The sequence below is a fragment of the Phascolarctos cinereus genome, unplaced genomic scaffold (genome assembly GCF_003287225.1).
Source record: "Phascolarctos cinereus isolate Bilbo 61053 unplaced genomic scaffold, phaCin_HiC Scaffold_7;HRSCAF=346, whole genome shotgun sequence".
Taxonomy (NCBI): Eukaryota; Metazoa; Chordata; class Mammalia; order Diprotodontia; family Phascolarctidae; genus Phascolarctos; species Phascolarctos cinereus.
Window position 1 is genome coordinate 52,610,399 of NW_027556180.1, and position 21,979 is coordinate 52,632,377.

At 37.6% G+C, this 21,979-nt stretch overlaps 1 protein-coding gene across 1 annotated transcript in view; it reads left to right on the forward strand.

Moving 5' to 3' along the window:
• SLC9A9 (solute carrier family 9 member A9) overlaps window positions 1–21,979 on the forward strand; it is a 745,308-nt gene that overhangs the window by 53,396 nt on the left and 669,933 nt on the right. The window contains exons 3-4 of the mRNA XM_078147547.1: window positions 14,618–14,695; window positions 16,884–16,960. Coding sequence (XP_078003673.1) covers window positions 14,618–14,695; window positions 16,884–16,960 — 155 coding nt within the window. The remainder of the gene's footprint in view (window positions 1–14,617; window positions 14,696–16,883; window positions 16,961–21,979) is intronic.

Sequence of the window (21,979 nt, forward strand, 5' to 3'; positions counted from 1 at the left end):
CTTACCTCATTGTCTACATCCTGGGCTCCTCATTAACTGTATTCTAGACTTAAGACATATGTATATTCCCTACATCTATCTTGTCAAACAAGATGTTGACTGGTGGCAGACTGGACAATTCTCAGTTACCCCTGAACTCTAGTTAACTTAGTGATGTAGCAGGCCTAGAACCACACCCCCATGTGGCCCTCGTTGTGGGCTTTTCCTAATGAACACTGGGTAAAACACCTGTGCAGTAGGTACAAGAAGTGCATGTTCTTTTAAGAACTGATCACTCCTTAACTACTCCCTAATCCCACCCTGAATCACCTAGTTAGCATATTTGGCACTTGTTTTATTGTATTTTATCCTATATAAACTTTTTATTTTTTATTTTATTTTATTCTTTTTTAGGCAATTGGGGTTAAGTGACTTGCTCAGGGTCACACAGCTAGTAGTGTCAAGTGTTTGGTCTGAGCCGGATTTGAACCCAGGTCCTCCTGACTTCAGGGCTGGTGCTCTATCCACTGCACCACCTAGCTGCCCCTATCCTATATAAACTTTAACTGTACCACTCTAAGGTTGCAGGATCCTTAAGAATCTTGCCTGCTGAAAAGCGTATCAGTAAACTTTTTCCCAATTTGACTTAAAGAATGTGTCTTGACTTAAAGCTTGAGTCTGCGAATTCATTCCAGACGACCCCATCATGTACTTCAGTCTTTGAGGGGTCACAACCTCTCAGACCACAACAGAGGGACAGGGATAAAGGAGAGAATAGAATAAATGGGGACTGGGATAGGATGGAGGGAAATCTAGTTAGTCTTTCACTACATGAATGTTATGGAAGTGTTTTGCATGACTTCATATGTATGGCCTATGTCGAATTGCTTGCCTTCTCAATGGGGGTGGGTAGGGAGGGAGGAGGGGAGAGAATTTGGAACTGAAGTTTTAGAAACCAATGTTGGAAATTGTTTCTACATGCAACTGGGAAATAAGATATACAGGAAAGGGGTATAGAAATCTATCTTACTCTATAGGAAAATAGAAGGGGAAGAGGATAAGAGTGGGAGTAATAGAAGGGAGAACAGACTGGGTGAAAGAGGAATCAGAATGCAGACCATCACAGGGTGAGGGGAGCAGAGGGATGGGGTAAAAATTTGGAACTCAAAATCTTGTGGAAGTGAATGTTGAAAACTAAAATTAAATAAATAATTTTTTTGGGGAAAAAAGAACCTCTGACATTTGTGAAGACAGAAAAGGCATGCTCATCAACATTCAAGCTGAACTCCCTAATATTTAGATGGCACAATATAACGCTATAAGGATTCATTGCCCTAGTGACGATTTGATTTAGGAGCCAATGGGAAAGGGCTCTGGTTTGTAAATCAGAGGATTTGGGTGCAAATACCGGCCCTACCATTTAATGACTGTGACTCCAGGTGAATAGTTCTACTTGTCTGGACTTCATCTGTGCCCATCTATAACATGTGGAGGCTGGGCTGGATTTAATTCAATCATCATTCATTAAATCGCTGCCAAATATGTTATGTTAGGTCCTAGGGATACAAAGGAAAACACTCAACAATCCCCACCTTCAAGTAGTTTACATTCAGTATGGGGATATAAGGTGTATGTCAGGAAGGAAATGCAAAATATATACAAAGTAATTTTAAGAGGGCCAGAGTGCCAGCAACTAAGGGGATCCAGAAAGGCTTCAGGTAGGAGGCTGCGCCTAAACTGTGCTTTGAATAGGTGCAGGAGAGGAGGCTAGAAGAATGCCATTGATGGGAAATAGCCAGCAGGCCATTTTTGGCTAGAAGAGAGAAGACATGAGAAGAAGTAGGAGGAAATAAAAATAGAAAGACTTAAGAGTTTGTATTTTAACCTAAGGCACTAGGGAGCCATTGAAGACTGTTCAGATGGGAGAAAATGACTATAAGATTTCCATTGCTTCCACCTGTAGGTCTAGTGCCCTCTGATCAGGGACCTTTTCAGTGTGGGTAGTCCTCAAATGGTGGGAATTGCAACCTAATCCTCGTAATGTCAATCTGTCTTGTTCTTAATATTTTCAACCCAACATGTTGAAGTCCTTTCAATATTCTGTGGTACCTGGGCAGAATTGGTCTATTATATCTTGCTGACCTACCCTTTATCATATATTGATAATATCTTTTATGCTACATATGTACATACATATATGTGTATATATGTATATATATACACACGTGTGTGTGTTTGTGTGTGTATGTGAGAGAGAGAGAGAGAGAGAGAGAGAGAGAGAGACAGACAGACAGAAAGAGAAAGAGAGACAGAGAGAGAGATAGAGAGAGAGAGACAGAGAGACAGAGACAGAGAGAGAGAAGAGACAGAGACAGAGACAGTATGGTGTAATGACTAGAGAGCTCACCTCAGATTCAGGAAGACAGATTCAACTTTCCCTTCTGGTATATTCTAGCTATGTGATCCTAATCAAACCACTTAACTTCTCAGTGTGCTAGGCAACTCTCTAAAAGACTATAAATTGTAGAGAAGGTGTATTAGCAGAGGATTGTTTTTGTTTTTGTTTTTCCCAGTAGCTTCTTATGACCAACTGGCATTATAGGTACAGCTGGGGGGGGGGGAATCTATACCACTTTTTGGAGAAAATCAATCTTTTCCCTTCCATTGACAAGTATAGGTATTCAAACATGAGGTGTCCCAAAATTCTTAGAACAGTTTTAAACTTTATCTTTAAAAAACAAATCCTTGACTCCTTACTCTCTCACACACTCCCTCCCATGTCCAATTAGTTGTTGAATCAACCGTTCTGCTTCTCCACACCTTTCCTCTCTGTCTCCTCCTCTCCGCTCCCGCTGCCACATTCTAGTTCAGAGCTGAATCACCTTTCTTCCATATTGTCATATCCTCCTAATTGGTCTCCCTTCTTCACCTCTCCCTACTGCCATGCATCCTCCACTCACTGCCAAATTAGCCTTCCTAAACCACATATCTGACCATGTTACCCCCCTGCTCAATAAACTGATTACTCCCTATCACCTCCAGAATCAAATAGAAAATAGAAAACCTTCTGTTTGTTATTCAAGGCTCTTATAACTTCCCACCCTCCTCCCCACGCCTTTGTAATTTCTTTATGCCTTCCTTACTCTCATGTACCCTTGGATCCAAGAACATTGGCCTTCTTGCTGTTCCTTACATTGGACATGCTATCTCCCAACTCTGGGCATTTTCGCTAACGGCCCTCCATGTTTGGAACGCTCTTCCTCCTCATCTCCACCTTCTGACTTCCTTGGCTTCCTCAAGGCCCAGCTATAATCTTACTTACTAGAAGCAGGTAAGCAATCAACTCCCCCCCCCCCACACACACACAAACACACACACACATTTATATCTTGTTCATACATAGTTGTTTGAATGTTGTCTTCCCAATGAGACTTTGAGTTCCTTGAGAACAAGGACTCTTTTTTTGTCTTTCTTTGTATCCCCAGTTCCTAGAAGAGTGCCTGGCACATAGTAGGTATATAATAAATATTTATTGACTGACTTGTTTTCCTTCCACCATCTCATTTTGGAGGATATAAAAGTTTTTTTTAACTTTCTAGTGTACTCCAGCAAAGTATGTTCAAGTCATGTAAATTTCCTTGATACGTACCAACCATGGAACTCAGGATCATAGACTTAAGGCTCATTGAGGCCTCAAAGTCATCAACATTCATCATTTTATAGATGAGGAAAGTGAAGTTCTTGGGCAATAAGTGATCTGCCCAAAGACACACAAGTAACTCCAAATTCTGGTCTCTTTCTGCTCCACCTTGATTCGTCCATCACTTGTTCTGTGAGTCTCTGATTATCAATATCATGTGAGGCCTAAGACAAGAGCAGCTAAGTTTGATAACAAGGTTATTCACCACTGTCATAGACAATGTCCTGCTTCGAGTGCACATGGAAGGAGGTTCCCTCTTTAGATGGTGACATTCTCCAGATACATTGTGCATTAAGATCTGGAATGCTCCAGGGCTTCCATAGCCCCTCAAAAGTGTTGAGATTAGCAATCTGAACAAGAAAAACTGAGTGGATGAAGAATTCGTACTGTCCAGGTTATACCATGGAGTTGGATGTAGAAGTCATTGAGTTAGTCCATCAGGATATATATCGTGGGCTGGCGTTATGGAAGGGTAATGAACTGCTCTGTGTTGAATAGGAGGCAGAGAGTAAGATGTTCGGAATGTAGGAAATTGTGAAGTCTTTTCTAATGTCCCAAGCTGCTCTCTGACATAAAAGTCCATCTTTTTAAAGTAGTTACACTCTTGTTGAAACCATACTACTGCAAATCATAGAACATAAAATTTCTAAATAATCAAAAATATAGATTGTACAAAGGGCAGTAGAGAGATGCATGGCAGATGTAAATAGACTACAACTCATTATTAATGATGATTGCCATCATCATGAAGGTACTACATCATGTAATATAAAACACACCATCAGGAACCCTGTTGATCAGATAAGGAGGCAGGCCAGTCATAGAGCAAGGTCAAGGATGGATCCTGTGAGCACGGCTCTAGAAGCCATGGTATATTAGACTACCCAGAGGAGGGCCTCCAGTGCATTGGGGAAATCTTCTAATGAGGACTTATGGAAGCATATTGACAAGACAAAAAAGGTTAAGATAAGTTATTATCTGAACCTGTGGAGGAAATACCCCCATCAGTCATACCACAGATCTGTCTGAGAAATAGAAAATACTAATATAAAATCTGTACAAATCACTAATACATTTTGATCCAGTCAGTGCGAATACATGTATTTAACCAAACGAACTTTTCTGAGGAACTGTGGAGTATATTCAGCAACTCTGTCTCAATTGTTATTCCAGGCTTATGTCACTGATGGTAACTCCCAAGTTGATTTCAGAAGTTTTGTAAATGAAAATTACGATAAAATCAAACTTTGCCAAAGTTTGGTCAGGTGACCAGACATTTCAGCGACCAATATTTCATGTATGGGAGATACTGAGTGAATAGAAGGAGTCCAAAAGAAATAGCTAGGGATAAAAATGGCTATAAAAAAAAAGGGGCTGGACCAGCCATTCATTGAAAGTGAGGAAAAACAAAAAGATTCTATGAGTGTTGCATTAGTGTATATAAAATATTAAAAGAGCTAGAGGAAGGACTAGCACTTTGGGTAGAATGTGAGTTGTGTAAAGGCCATGTAGATTTCTGGGAATTACAACAGACAATAATCATACAACATGAGAAAACAAATGGATTTTCAGTTTTCTACTAAAAGATTTCCCACGTGGATGAGATCATGCGATCCTTTGAAGTATTAAAGAAGGCTCTAGTAACCAATTACCTTGTGTGGGAGCTAATTGCACACACACACACACACCACACACATGTGTGTGTGTATATGTGTATACACTTACCTATATATGTTTTTTAAGTGTCTAGTGGCTAAATTTGGTCCTCAGGCTACAGGTTGAATGCCCTTGGGTTACACTAATTAAGAGAAGTGGAAATGTTTACAAGGCTAGAAGTAACCTTCCCCTTCAGAATTCACTTTTAGGTTGTTTGTCCCACTCCTATCAGTGTTGCTATGTTCTATTTTCCATTCTAGTTATTTGTGTGCATGTCCTATACCTCACCCCAGCTAGACAGCACACTGGTCAGAGCACTGGGCTTGGGATCAGGAAGCCTCATCTTCCTGAGTTCAAATCCAACCTCAGATACTGACTAGCAGTGTGACCCTGGGCGAGTCACTTAACCCAGTTTGCATCCGTTTTTTATCTACGGAATGAGCAGGAGAAGGAAATGGCAAGCTATTCTAGTATCTTTGCCAGGAAAACCCCAAATGGGGTCACAAAGAGTCAGACATGACTGAAATAACTGAACAACCACAACCTATCCATCACCCCTCTCATCACGTATCCCCTCCCTACACACACATCCCATATCTGTTTCTAGGATAATATAATACCTTAAAGTTTGCAAAGAACTTTGCAAACATTACTTTATTTTATTCATATAACAATGCTTGGGGGTAGATGCTATTTTTATCTCTATTTTACAGATAAGGAAACTGAGGCTAGAAGAGGTTAAATGACTTGCCCATGGTCATACAGCATGTAAATGTCTGAGACTGGATTTGAACTCAGATCTTTTTGACTCCTGGTCCAGCACTCTATCTACTTGCTGAGAATGAATGAATGAATGAGGAAGCATTTAAGTACTTACTGTGTGCCAAGCCCAGTACTAAGTGATTGGAACCCAAAGGCCAAAGCAAGGACAGCTCTTGCTATCAAGATCTTTATATTCTAATTTAAGAATAGTGGCCTGGGAGGGGCACTTTCATCTGGAAAGGTACAGGGATGGTTAATGGGAATTGCTTGACTCTTGGACCTGGAGTATGGTGGAGTGAGATCAGGCTCAGCTTACTTAAAAATTTTAAGTGTGAGCATTCACACCTTGGAAATCATTACGGCTTGCTATTTGTTGATTGTTTGAACTTAAGAAAGTGATGGAGAAAATGGCAATCATGTAGGTTCAAGCTTACCAGTGTGCCTCGAATCCATTCTCTCCTCCTTTCTCCCAGAGCTGGTTGTGGAACATTTACCGGCACACTCATGGCACACATCCCTTCCAGGAGCAATGGCAGGATTGAGTTGATCTGGCAAGCTGGGGAGCAGGAGTGTAAGTTGGCTAATGAGAAGATGGCCAAGGAATGGGGAGTAAAGAGAAGCATGACTGAGGACTTGATGACATAATGGACCACTTGAGATGTTCACAAACCGGAAGAGTAGGATCCCAGGTAGAAATTTTGCAGATGAAAAGATTAAAACCTCCAGGATATGAATTCTTATCAGAGCAGTATGGCAGTTCACAGGAGGGAGTAAATGGGGCCAGGGTCTGCCTAAAATAGGGGGCCAGGTGAGAGCAGGTTATTCATCTTTGGAACCCCCACAGTGCCTAAGCAGGGTCCTTCTCAAGTAATATTGCAAATGAGTTCTGATTTCATGTAGCTGGGGAATTATCTCCCCCAATCATTCATTTATTAAGTACCTATTATGTTATGTCAGGCACCTATGGAATTGATAAGTCCATAAGGTCTAACTCTAGGGTGTTAATTGACAAGTGCCTTGCCCTGAGTCTCACAGCTAATAAGTATCTCAGGCAACATTTGAATTCAGTACTTCCTAACTCCAAGCCAAATAGGAGTGCTGTCTTACACTGTAAATTATAGGTGTTCCATAAACATTTGTTAGAAGAATGAATGAAGATGACTTAGCACACACTAATGTCCTGTCATTAACAAAGTGCTTGTAGGAGGCAATTGCTTTAAAATGCTGATTTTTCTATTCCTTACTCAGTAAAAACTGTAATCCAACTGACTGAGGCAAAATTCAGATTCTGTTGGAAAACTATAGGCATCAGTGGATCTATGACCAATTCCCTACTGTGACTGTCATTTTGAGTGACATTGAGCAAGTCACTGATTTCTTCTCCTCCATCTGGAAAATGGGGATAATTATGTTTTCCAATTACGCCTCAGAGAAGTTGTCAGGGTGAATTAAATAGTGTTTCTAGGGGGACTTCCTTAGAAGCAGGATGCCCCATAAGGAACCAGTCTTCCCATAGCTCTTATGTTTTGCCTGACTTAGCAGTTTGATAGATCTCTTGTTATTTCTTCCCAAATAAGTCATATTGTGCCACCAGCTGTCTCCATGGTCTTGAGTCAAACAGGATTTTGTATACGTTGCTTTCTGATGCATTTGAAAATTAGACTTGGTTCATCTCCAGTCTCTTTTTGGAAGTTTGCATATTGCTTATCATCGGTGACCATATGTTTATGCAATTTCCAGCCAAATATTGTTGAACAACAGAGATAATATTTAAAACAGCCTACAGCAGTGTGAGCAGACTGACACTTTTTTTTTTGCTTCTTGTTATTTTCAGCTGCTTTAAAATCCTTATCCCAATATTTTAAGTTGTTTCCTTTTGGGGAACACAGAGGACGCTTCCAGTCTCAGGCTTCCTCGTCCAGGTATTTTGCCTCAAGTAACAATACCAGATAAAACATGAGAGACCATCTTAAAAATGAAATTGAGGGGAAAGATTTTAAATGAAATCAAAATGGTCTGTAGTGGTAATCTCATAAAAGCCTAATTTCAAGTGCCATAAGCTATGATGATTTCCCCTCTCAACTTGGATTTGACTTTCTTTTTTCAAAATGTGACAACATCTGAGTTTCTTTGGACTCAAGTATGTGACTTCCAGGGCCATACAAAATCTAAACTGAATTTCTAGTCAAAGTTGATGTGAAAGAGCCATCTGGAAGTTGATACAATGGCGAATCCAACCATTTCTGAGAAATTGTCAGAGTTTGGAGTCCCTCCCAGAATCCTGATTTAGTAGTGTCTAAGCTTTCAGTAAGTCTGCAAAGAACACAAATTTGTTTTGTATATACATATCCTCATTACAGTGTGGACCTTCTCCATCTAATTCTGCCAATGTCATCTCACCTACCAGGAAATCAAATTCCCTAACACCACAGTTAGCCAGCCTAGCTGCAGAATGTGTTATTTGATTAATTGAAAATTTTGGTTAGTTTATTAGCCAATTTAGATGGTGATACTCTCTCAGGCAAGGCATTTCCTGTAAAAATACCAAAACTGGAAGAAGCCTTGGAGAGTATCTGGAATCCAAACCTCTAACTTTATAAATGAAGAAACTGATGCCTGTAGAGACTAAGTAACTTGGCCAAAGCAAACAGCTAATTCATGGCCTGGGGCGGGGGAGAGGGAGGAAGCGGGGCACAATCTGGCTTTTTTCACTATGAGTCTAGTATTCTTTTAAAATTTCATCTTTATTAGAATGGCAAATAAAAGGAAACTAGATTAAATTTCATTCTGATTTTAAAAAACTTTCTCCCTGCCTGACCTTTTGCCAACATGCTTATTGGACAAGAGAATAACTAAAAAGAAGGAATTGCAGGTGTGAACAAGTGACAGATTTGATGTGCAGAACCAGAAGAAGAGACACTTAGCAGCAAGAGGCCGAGGTGTCATGACTAGTTCTAAGAATGGTGGCAGCAGATGGCTAGTTAATTCACCTAGGGAAAAAAACCACATTCTCCATATCTGTTATTTTTCATGAACTTCTTAAACTTTCTGTTTTTCATTCTGTCACCATGCTGCTGCTCCCCAGCCATCATCATACCATGTCAAAGTATGTCCCCCTTAATCTCCTCTTGCTTCTGTGTCTTATTCTAGGAACAGTTATAGAATCAGTGGTCTCCTTGTGAGAAAGGGAGTGCCTACCAATTACCCATCACTGAACTCATGATCCATCCCTGTGACTTTGCTAATCAAAGTATCCCTCCCTTGATCCCCCCTCCTCATGTGTATTATCTTCCTCTATTCGACTATATACTTGTTAGGGCCAGACACTGTCTTTCTTTTTGTATTTGCATACTCAGCACTTAGCACACTGGCATATATTAAAGGTTTAATCATTTTTAAAAATTCATTTATTCATTTTTATTTGCATGGAATTCTCAGAGGTTTTCATTCTCTGTCACCACCAGTTTTATTTTTAACTGAAACCATCATGGATGCATTTTTTTTACTCTTATTATGTCTTGTTATGTATAAAATATTTATTATACCTTAACTTTTCTATTTTTGTGGGACCTCTTTTCAAGGCTTTTAGCATCATGATTCCTAAAACAGTTTGGAAATTTTATAACTAAGAATTCCAGTGCCTGAGACAAATTCAATTGGTGGATTGAGATAGAGATTTTGGGACATCCTCCCAAAATGCTGTTGGTGAGGCCAGTATAGTCTGCTATATTATTGTTGGTTCTGAACATCCCAGGGTCCTCTGGCTAGAGAGTATCAGGCGAGTAATCTACCTCAATAGGATGTAATCACACTTGTATGGTGGGATAGAACCAGTGGAGGATTAGATATGGAGGATTGGCAAAAAGGAGAAAGTGTCACTCCTGGCCCCCAAATGTTGGCATTCTGGAAGAAAACCCACCATCATCATATGTTAATTATGGATGACTCTGCTGATTTATTGCTAGATTGAACATCTGTCTGATTAAAAAAAGTTCTATAATTAAGACTGGACATTTGAGACGTTAAGTAGTAAACTGTGAGCACCAGAAAAAGAGTGGTTTCTATCCAATAAAAATCTCAATTCCTTCAAGCCTATGGAAGGCTTGGGAAGCCCATTGACACCAAAAAATATATAGGCTAGTAGTACTCTCAACATTTTGTTGTCCTGTGACATATCAAGGAACTTGCCAGAAAATACAGGAAACTCTTTCCTACAGTTTAACCATCTAAAAACTCACATCCATCTAGATATAGAGTTAGACAAGCAAATACACATATAACAGCCATGCTTCACGATGTGCCTCAGATGTCCCCTCTCTTCTCTCCAACAATGTCACCCTTCTTACTCTTAGTGAGAAATGGTCAAAAGGGGCCCCAAAGGACATATGCAGAAAAGTTGTGTGCCAGGCTTGTTTAGGAAACAGTGATCCGGAGAGGAGAAGAGGGGAAGGGGGAATCCAACCTCAGGACACCTCTGAGTCTCTGTCATGTTCGCTACCGTGACGTTTCCTGGAGCCATGTCACCCTTAGAGATGCAGGAAGCATGCAGAGCAGAATAGGACAAGTTAACCAAAGCCCCCAAATATTCGTATAGTTAGGGATAGTTATGTGAAGAGGATTAGGAATTGAAAATATTGTCTGTTTTATAAACTGTGGAATCTCAGATCCATTGGTGTAGGGAGGGATTGATTAGAAAAGTAAGAATTTAGAAGCAATGAAAATTGGTGTCATAAAAAGAATCATGCTATACTGCCAAGAACACTGAATTCAGCATCTAAAGACTTATGTTGGCAACTCCATTTTGCTACTTAATAACTTTTGTTTTCTGTAGTGCCTTTCTCCTCATTTTACAAATGAGGAAATTGAGGCCCAATGGGAGGTTAATAATTTGCCCGAGATCACACAGTTAGTAATTATCCAAAATGTGATTTGAACCTCGGTCTTCTAATTACAATACTCTTAAGATTTATAAAGCCCTTTTCTTATACAAACAAAAAACCTTTGAGATATCGATAGTACAAGTACTATTATTCATATTTCAAAAATGAGCAGACAAAGGCCCAGGTGAAATGAGTTGCCCATCTAAGTATGATGAGAAATTAGCCCTTCTCACATTAGTTCTTATTAAAATAAACACATAAAAGGGGGGAGGAAAGTTAATGTTGGCATAAAATGAATAATGTAATTTTTATCCAATTGCCCTGGGCCCACATAATAGCAATTTTGATTAATTCCCCCCACCTTTTATTTATCTTTTTTGTTTCTCAGTTACACATCAAGTAGAAATCAGAGCCAGAATTTGTGGTTGCTTTTTTCTGTCACCTTCCTACTTGAGCAAGTTGAATCTTTTTTCTAGGCCTCGGTTCCCTCATCTATAAAGTGAGGGGGTTGGGCCGAGGTCCCTTCCATCTCTAAATCTACGATGCCATGGGTTCAGAATCCTTTCTGGCACTGAACCTTATGATGTCAAGAGCATGTGATCATTCTATGAGAGTGCTCGATAAAGTCATCAGGATTAAGTAGATGGCAACAAAAATGTAAATCTCAAGTGACTCCTGACTTACTGATTTAATAGTGTCAGAGAATCACAGATTTTGAGCTGGAGGGGACCTCAGAGACCACCTAGACCAACCTACTCATTTTACAGAGGAAGATTTTATATTATACAAACACATACACATATAAGATGCTTATATATGAGTGTATATACGCGTATATATTTGTATATGTGTATATGTATAATATATGTGTATATATGTATGTATATATCTATAATTATGGATAATTACTAACTGTGTGATCTTGGGCAAATTATTAACCTCCCATTGGGCCTCAATTTCCTCATTTGTAAAATGAGGAGGAAGGCACTATAGAAAACAAAAGTATATATATATATATAGATATATAGATATAGATATAGATATAGATATATATACATATATATCTATATATCTATATATATATATATAGATAGATAGATATATCTATCTATATATATATCTATACAGAGAAAGAATGAAATCATTTCCCCCCATTATCAAAACAGCCAATTTTTCCCCCCTCCCCCAGACTATAATGAGGAGTTCACAATCTAGAAATGTCAGAACTCGGATGCTTTTGGACAGAAGCTGGCACTTGCAGGACATAAACATACATAACAGGGCAGAAGTGAAGAGAATGGCTTCTCTGGAGGTGCACACAGCCCCACTGTGGCCTTGCATCACCCTGAGCTTGTTATCCCAAGCAGGGATATGGTTTTGGGCAAGGCAAAGGATGAATGGTGGCCATCTGGCAAGTACACTCTACTGGTGATTTCATAGGCACTCTCTCTAATCAACAGAAGCCTATATTAAGTGCTGAAAACCTTGGTGGGGTAGGGGGGTGAGGGAAAAGAAGGAACAGAGAAATATCAGAACTAATCTGTATCCTTAAGCCTCATGCAACATAGGCAAGAAGTTACATTTTAAAAAAAGCAAACAAACAATCCTAGAGAATGATTATCAGCTAGCCTGTATTGTAAAAGCACAATGCCTAACATATGGAAAAGGCAGTCATTTATAAAGCATTTGTTGTCTATCATCTATCTATCTATCTATCTATCTATCTATCTATCTATCTATCTATCTATCTATCAATCTATCTATCTGTTTGTCTGTCTTTCTATCCATCTATCCATGGATACATCCATCTACCCATTTATCTTTCACTCTCTCTCTCCCCTCCTTCCTCTCTCCCTCTCCGGCAGTGCAGTGGGTAATAGAGTGCTAAGCTTTGGCGTCAGGAAACATGGGCTTGAATCCAGGCTCTGACATTTATTAGCTATGGGAATAAATCATGTAACCCCAAATGGTCTGTTTCCTCACCTTTAAAAAGGGGATAATAATACTCTCAGTACTTGCCTTATAGAGTTATTCTAAAGAAAAGGCATTGCAAACTCTAAAGAGCTACCTAAATGTAAAGAATAGTAATCATTATGAATAAAATATACATTCAAGGGAGGGAGAAATTATTGTGGAGTCTGGAGTAGTTAGAAAATGGCTTCATACTGGAGCTGGGTCTTGAAGGATGATCAGGACTTACATAAGGAAGGAGAGGAGGAACAAGGGAAACAGTTAAACATGAGAAATCAACAAGTGGGGGTGGGAGAAAGCAGGTTAGTAGTAGGTTTAGCAAAGGCATTGAGGTGGGAATGACCAGGATACGTTAATAAGACTATGAAAAGCCTCCCATTATCAGAGAAAAACACTTACAGTATTGGAGTAGATGGGAATTATGGAAGATGAGTGCCTCTAGAAGTGGTACTGTGCCTTGACATCTCTACTTCTCTTAGAGACTAGGGGCCTACCCTATAACTCCACGCACTCCTCCCTAGCAGGTGCTTGCCATAAGTATAGATTTCTTTGATAATCACCAACTGCTTCCTGCTAGCTTTTGACAACTCCCTCTCTCCCCTGTTACTTCACGTACCTGTCTGCACTTCTACCTATCACATTATGGGACCTTCCCCAGTTCTGTGGCCCACCCTGAGAAGTCTGTTTAATCCTTGATCTGGGCCTTCCCCTATTGTCTGGCCTGTCCTGATACCACCAAGTCCTATGACAGACACAAGTATTTACACACCAGGTCACACAATTTTGGTTTACTCATTGCTTTAAAATAAACAACTGCAAAGTCAAGCAACAAATGACTCAGATGTTAATTTTTCACATTCAAATATGTTTTCCTATTCTTCTCAATGGGTCAATGGCATAGAAAAGTGAAGATGCCTGTTTTACACTGTTATTACCATAAATGACCACGGGCAAGTTCAAATTTAAATTTGAAATTTGAATCTCTGGAATGGAACAAATAGCCAGTTATCTACAAGAATAACAAAACATGAACTATAGTAATTTTCCAAAAGGGACATTTGAGGGATAGGAATCTTCTTAGGAGTTCAAAGATGAAGTTTCTTCTATCAGTGACATTGGTCACCTGGTTTCCTAAGAGAGATGCCTCGCACACTCAGAGATTTAAGTGATGTGCTCAGGTCAGAGAGCCAATGTATGTCAAAACTGTGACTGGAATGCAGGTCTTCCTGGTACTAAGGCCAGTTCTCTATCCACTATGCCTTGTTGTCTCTCTGATGTTGGAAGAATTTTTAAGAACAATCTTTTGGCCAGAAACTGCCTTGATGGAGTGTCAAATTCCTTTGGCATAAAAAAGAGAGAAAGAATAAGCCAGAGTAAAGAGGAAATAGTCTCTTTGCTGGCTATGTCCCCTGAGGTTTCATTTTAGGCTTTAAAGATGGATGTATACCTTTTACATTTGAAATCTTATCTTCAAACAAACCTTTGTTGTTGAGTATTTAAATCTGAATTTCCTTTTCCATTTTGGCTTTTGCTAATGACCTAGTGAAGTGAAATGAATGCTCCCCAGTCCTTGAAAGCCGAAATGACTTCAAAGCTGATCTCAGAGCACAAGTTCCATGGCCTAAAGAGGCACCTTCCTAACTGAACCTCTGTCTATCTTTCCTGGCAGATGACATTTGATCCAGAAATCTTCTTCAATGTTTTATTGCCCCCGATTATCTTTCATGCTGGATATAGTTTAAAGAAGGTAAGTTTGGGTGATATCTCTCCTCCTATCTCCTTCCCCAGTTTAGAAAAATCTAATGACATTAGCTGGCCAGACAATTCTATTCTAAGTAAGAGGAAATACAAAACCCTTTCCCCTCTTAAATGTATTTGTCTCATTCATTTATGCAGAGGTTAGCCTGAACATTAAAAACTTTTTTTGATAATGATATTTCAGTACATTTAGTTCCCTTTATAACCCTATGGATTTTATTTTATGCATTTAAAAACATCATTCTGAGAAGGGGTTCATAGGCTTTTCCCTACTTTCCAATGGGTCCATGGCATGGAAAGGTAAAGATGCCCCTGTATTAGACTGTCATTATCATAAATGATTATGGGCAAGTTGAAATTTAAAATGTTGATGATTCCTTTGGATGTCTGCAACTGAAAAGTTTGCATGAAAACATATTAATCACATTTATTAAGTACCTACTATGTGCCAGGCATTTTAGTAGGAACTGAGGATTCAGAGACTAAAACAAAAGTCAATTAGTCAAGAAGCCTTTATTAAGCTCCTGCTGGTGCCAGGCACTGTGCTAAGGGCTATACTTGCCCTTGAGGAACTTAAATCTAGTTAGAGGAGGCAATGTGTGTTACGTAAATACAAATAGACAGACAGATAGAGAGAGAGAGAGAGAGAGAGAGAGAGAGAGAGAGAGAGAGAGAGAGAGAGAGAGAGAGAGAGAGAGATGACTAGGTAGTAATTTTGATAGAAAGACATTAATAGATGGGGGAATCAAGGCAGACTACATGTAAAAGGTTATATTAGGGAAGGATTCTGTGAATCAGAGGTGAGGAGGGATGGCATTTGAGGCCTAGGGGACAATGAACAAAGGCACAGATGGAGATGGGGTACAGTATATTATGAACAGTAAGAAGGACCATTTGGCCACATCTGGGAACAAGTTGAAAAATCTAACTAATTACCTGGATATTTCCACATATTCAGATGTGGGTATACATTATCTCCCCAACCAATTACTGTCCTACTATGATACCTCATTGTGGTGTGGAGGTGAAGCTGACTTCTAAAAGGTTATGTCCAATGAGCGCAGACTCTGGCAAATTCCATGCTGGAAAGATATTGCATATGGGCCCAACTTCTATATTTCTTCTTCAACCACCAGCCTGGCTAAGTCATCAGGTTGGCTCTAGGCTGATGAATGGCCATAGAAACTCTTCATGAGCATCCACTAAGCAGTGAATTTATGATCTGTATCAGAGGAGAAAGTGCCTACACTGAGGAGGTCATGGGCCCTCAAATGTTGAAGTGAGAAATATATTTGGGACTACCTCATATCCCAGTTTTTTTACTTTTCCCTCAGGTAATAACGGCTGGCATTCATATAGTGATTTAAGGTCTACAAAATACTTTGCACATATTATGTAATTTGATCCTTACAAGACCCCACAAGATAGTTACCTTAGGTTTTATTATTTCTAAGTTATAGAAGTGAACACTGAAATTCATAGAGTTTCAATACCTTGTTCATAAGTAATCAAGCTGAGATTCAAACCCAGAGCTTTCTCTTTCCTCACTTCAAGGCCTCTATCACATCACATCACCTTATGATACACCTTGAATGCCTAATTTCAAGACTCAATAATTCTGATATGAAAGTTTTTAGTAGATCACCAATGATTTATTCATTTAAAATACTAGATAATGTCATGCAAAAATATGTTATTATATAGATACAAATCTATAGTATCCTAGGTTGACAGTTCTATATATCATGGTTTAATCATCAAGGAAAAATGTTGGTTTCCTAGAACCATTCAGTTCATTGTTGTCCAATCTTCTGTCTTCCTTTACCTTCTCATTAACTTATTCAGGAGTATGTAGTAGGAGGCAGAATGATAAAGACTGACTCTAGTCTACTGATTATGAGGCACTTGTGCTCCAATTCTTCCTTCACCAGTTACCTGTATGACCTTGGGCAGGTCATTTGATCTCCCTCAATGACAGTTTCCTAATCTGTAAACTGTGAAATCCTTTCCAGCTCTTGAGCGACACTCCTACAAGAGTAATCAGAGTACAGTGCAATGTGTCCAGGTTTAAAATTTTGAAATTGTGATCAAATTCTTATGTACTTTTTTCTCTATGAAAATTGTACTCTATTCCATGATCATTATTCACCATGTTTCTTGTGCTATTTCTTTTCCAGAGACATTTTTTCCGAAATTTGGGATCAATTTTAACATATGCTTTTTTGGGAACTGCAATTTCCTGTATTGTTATAGGGTAAGTGAAGCCCCAAGCATATAATTTTGGCTGATATTCAGTGTTCATACTTTGTTAAAGTGTATATTATTGCAATGACTGAAGGAATAGAAATCATCTACATTTATTGAAATGGTATGTCTTCAATATTCTAAACTTTGTAACTATTGACAGCAATAGACATTCAGTTACACAAACAATAATGAATCTATCAGATACCTTTGGTCTTCAGATGGAAGTATGTAACCGGCCTCTATTATTTACAAGTTTTCTTTATAAAACTTTGCATGTTAACTTTAACAAGATAGTAAAAATATTCTGTTTATTTCCATATTCTTCTCTTTTTCCTGTATATTTATTTGAATTTATTGCTATTATAATTATTTCTTTAATGATAGTTGTGTATTTTTTCTTATTTTGCTTTTTTAATTTTGTATTGTTTCATGTCTCTTTCCATTTAGGGGATATTTTTTATATTTGCCCTTTCTTATGGTACAGTAATGTTCCATCATGTTCACATGCTATAATTTGTTCAGTCATTTCATGAGAAACAGATTATTTCAATTCTTTCTTTTTCTTTCACAAATAATACTTCTATTACATTTCTATTACAAATAATGCTTCTTTATTTTTCTACAAATAGGTCTTGTTTTCCTGCCCATAACTTTCTTAGGATATTGTCTGAGTAGTGTGGTCACTAGGTCAAAACACATGAAGCTGCCTAATTCTTATTCTCAAAGCACCATATTGCTTTCTAAAAATATTGCACCAATCCATAGCTTGACCCATAATGTAACAGTGTATTTGTTTCTACACAACCCCTTCAACCTTGAATTCTACCATTTTAAAATCATCTTTGTTAGTTACTGTGTGAAAATGGCATCTTAGGATTGTTTAAACATATTTTTCTCAGATTATTGAAGTTGGAAGAGCTTTATTTTTGGAGGGTTAGCTACTGATGATTTGTGCTTCTATTTTGGATAACTACCTATTCATACAATTTAGGCACTTGTCTACTAGAAAATGGTTTTTGATCTTATGAATTCAATTCCTTATAGATTTTGTATGTTAGATTTTTAACATAAATATTTATGGCAAAACTTTATCCCTAATCTGTTTCTTTCTTTATTCTATATGCATTGATTTTGTTATGTGAAACTCTCTACATTTATATTCTCAAAACCTTCAATTCTTTTCTCCTATAATTGCTTCTATTTGTTGAACAGATAAAAATTTTCCTCCTCTTCACAATTTATGTAAATATATCATTCAACTTTTTTCTTTTTTTAATAACAAAAATATTTAAATCATTGATCTACATGGAATTTATTATAGCGTATCACACAAAATGTAGATAGATGGTCTCTAAGGTTACTTCCATCTTTAAATCTATGATCTTATGATCTAATAAGCTTTTCAGGGGTTTTCCACATTGCCATACAACAATTTGTCTAATTATTCTTGTTTTGTGTTTCACTAAGTAATCACAGTGTTTTATGATGATGGAATTTGTCCAACAATAGTGTCATAGATTTATCAAAAATTTAACAAACATTTATTAAATTCTGGGGATACAAAGAAAACCTCAAAGATGTATTTGCCCTCAAGGCATTTACATTCTAATCGAAGAGCCTAATTCCAATTTAGAGTTGGGAAAGACCTTATAACTAGTCCTACAATCTATCATATGTCTTTAGTTCTAATGATTGATTGTCTAATCCATACCATTGACTTGTTCCTGTTTAATCCAGGACCTGAATGCTTTGATAATTACCACCAATTATACCTATATCAATTGGTAAAATTTGAGGTTGATTAGCAAAAGTCTCTCTCTTTTCTTTGATAAAATCCTTTCATATTCTTGTCAACTTGATCTTCCACGTAAATTTTGCCAACCCAACCCTTGACCTTTAAGACCACTTTTATTGATGAAAAGCAGTTAAGCCAAAGCATCAGCAAAATAACTTCATCTGACAGAATGTATAGCATTTCCTCCTCCCATCTCTCTACCAAGAGGAAAGAAGTGGCTTCATTATCTACACTCCATCAACCCTTGACTTTTATTCTAGCCAGCTGTTATTTATTCTAGCCTAAGAGATGGTTATGAAGCTTCAAATTGACATTAATTTATTCATTCTCCCACTTCTTGTATAATGTGTTTAAGATGCTGTTACCTGTAGAGTTTAGGAAGCCTCATGGCTGTTTCAACAAGCAAAATGTTTTTGGCTTGAAGCAGCTGCTAAGTGTGTCTTGTTTACCAGGCAAAGCCAACCAGACCCCAAGGTGAAAATCTCTCTCACTGAATTTAAACACACCATACAACCACAGGACTTTTTGTCTCAGTGTTCCCAGTGCCTTGCATATACATGGTAGATACTTAGTAAATACTCATTTAATTGAGTTGAATTGGACATTTGAAAAAAAAATTGAGACAGGGGCTTGCCTAAGCTTAGGCCTGGAATTTTATCAGAACTTGATTCCTCATTGATGTTGATATTGATTATGACATGGAAAAGTAGATTTTGTAATTAGAAGACAAGTGGTTTCCAGAGACCTTATCCTACCTCAAGTTGGGCATTCTGCATAGCACCTCACATATTATAGGTATTCAATCTCTAGCTATAATGTTTTCATTTAAAGTCCCTCCCACTGTTGAACACTCTATGAACTATGGGCTAATAGCTTAGGCATAATTATCCATTTGACTCAAGAATAATTTATTAAGTGATTACTATAACAAGAAAAAAAAATGTGCAATGTCACCCACTGATAATGAGAAGTGAATGATAGCCATCTTGCATGTTTATCAGTATCAACACAATGTCAAGAGAATTTGAGGAAGGTCACCAACATATTGGGTAGACACTATGAACTTATAGGGAAATGTGGATAAGATTCACAAAGACAGGGGAGGCATGGAGGGATTGTGATCTACATTGTTCAGGAGAGTGCCTATATGGATGAGATCAAAGATCCATTGGAGTGTTATGAGGCACTGCTCCAGGTGCTAGGTATACATTTTTTTTTCCTTTTTAGTTACAAAAAATTAGAAGAAAACTGAATGATGCATTCATTCCACTTGTGGAAAGAAAAACAATTATTACTTATTGAATAATTAAAAGAAATTATGGCAAAAAAATGGAAGCATGTAAGGGTATAAAAATATAGATTTTTGTACAACAAAAATAAATGCATACAGAATAATAAGGAAAGAAGTGGAATGAGAATAAGACGTTGCCATCAATGTTTAAATATAAAAAATACATAAGGAATTGATACAAACATATGGAAATTATCCATTCCCTAGTAAATGAGTGTCCAAATCATCTAAGGATGTAGTTATCCAAAATTTAAATACAAGTTATCAATAACTACCTCCAAAACCCTTCAGATGCTCTAGTATTTGGAGGAACACACATTTAAACAATTCTGTAACATTACTGTACATTAGATCAGAAAAGATTGTCAAATGTTATAAAATTAAAGGGTCGCTGTCCTCAAGGAATTTGTATTCTCTTGACATAATCATTTTTACTTTAGGCATAATATCTGATTAAAATAGATATGAAGTATAGTTTAAGCATTGATTGGGACAATGTATTTTTACCACCACTTCAATTTTCCCCTTTGTGTCATTTCCATATCTTTGAAACTATACTATATGCTTTATTACTTTACAATGGAGTTTTTGCTCCAAAAAAGTTTCTATTGTAGAAACCAAATGATATTAAGATGGAACTGGAAACTTCCTTCTCATTCATCTTTTTATAAAAAATGAGTTTTCATTTATATCATTTTTTTACATCACCAAAATTTTCCGTACTATCCCCTTCTGCCTCCCTTCCAGAAATTCATTTCATATAACAAATACTATTTTAAAAATAATTAAAAGCAGAGGCAAATAAGCAAAACTTGTCAGTACATTGAAAATGTCTGAAAATATGTGAAATTTCCATGCTTATAGCCCTCCCTCATCTGCAAGGGGATAGGCTGGCAGTTTCCTGTCATACTTTTTTTTCTTTTGGAACCAGGCTTTTTCTTTATAATTTTGAAACACTCATTGTGTGTGTGTGTGTGTGTGTGTGTGTGTGTGTGTGTGTGTGAGAGAGAGAGAGAGAGAGAGAGAGAGAGAGAGAGAGTGTGTGTGTGTTCTCTCATTTACACCATTGTATTCATTGTATGGATAGTTTTATTGGTTCTGCTCACTTTATATCAGTTCATATTGATCTTTCCATGCTTCTATGTATTCATTACATTTATCACTTTTTATAGCACAATAATATTTCGTTATATTCTTGTACCACAATTTGTTTAACCATTCCCCAATTTGATAGGCATTTACTAAGAATTGGAAATTCTCAGTTCTTTGCTACCACAAAAAGTGGTGCTACAAATATTTTGGTATATATTCTTATCAGTGGCCTCCTTGGGGTATAAGTCTAATAGTGGAATCTCTGGATCAAAGAGTATGGATATTTTAGTCACTTTTTGCATAATTCCAAATTGCTTTCCAAAATGGTTGCATTGATTCACTGTTCCACCAATAATGCACTAGTGTTCATCTCTTTCCACAACCCCTCCAACAATTGATTATTCTTATCATTTGTCATCATTGCCACTGTATAGCTTCCCATTCACCTTCATGTGAAAACTTTCGCAGCAAAATGAAATAAGCAACACATTTAGTAGTGTGGAAAATCCTAGAATGGCATGTTTTTGGTTTACAGTGTACATATGTTGTGCACTGCAAATTTATGAGGTCATTTCCTGTACTGTTATCTGACTGTTGTGCAAACAAGGTAAACAGCCATATAATTCTGGTAGCAAAATTTGAAAAGGAAGAGAAAAGCAAGTAGATGCCTGCCCGATAGGTTTTGTATAGATTAGTGAGATGTTAATCATTTGTGCAGATATTCCATTAATTAGTCTTTAATCCTTTTTGTGTTACATATCTCTAACGTAAAAATTAGGAAACATCACAAAGAAGGCAGGTGGTTTGCCCATACTCATCCAGCAGAAGATTTTGAGGGATGCAAAAGG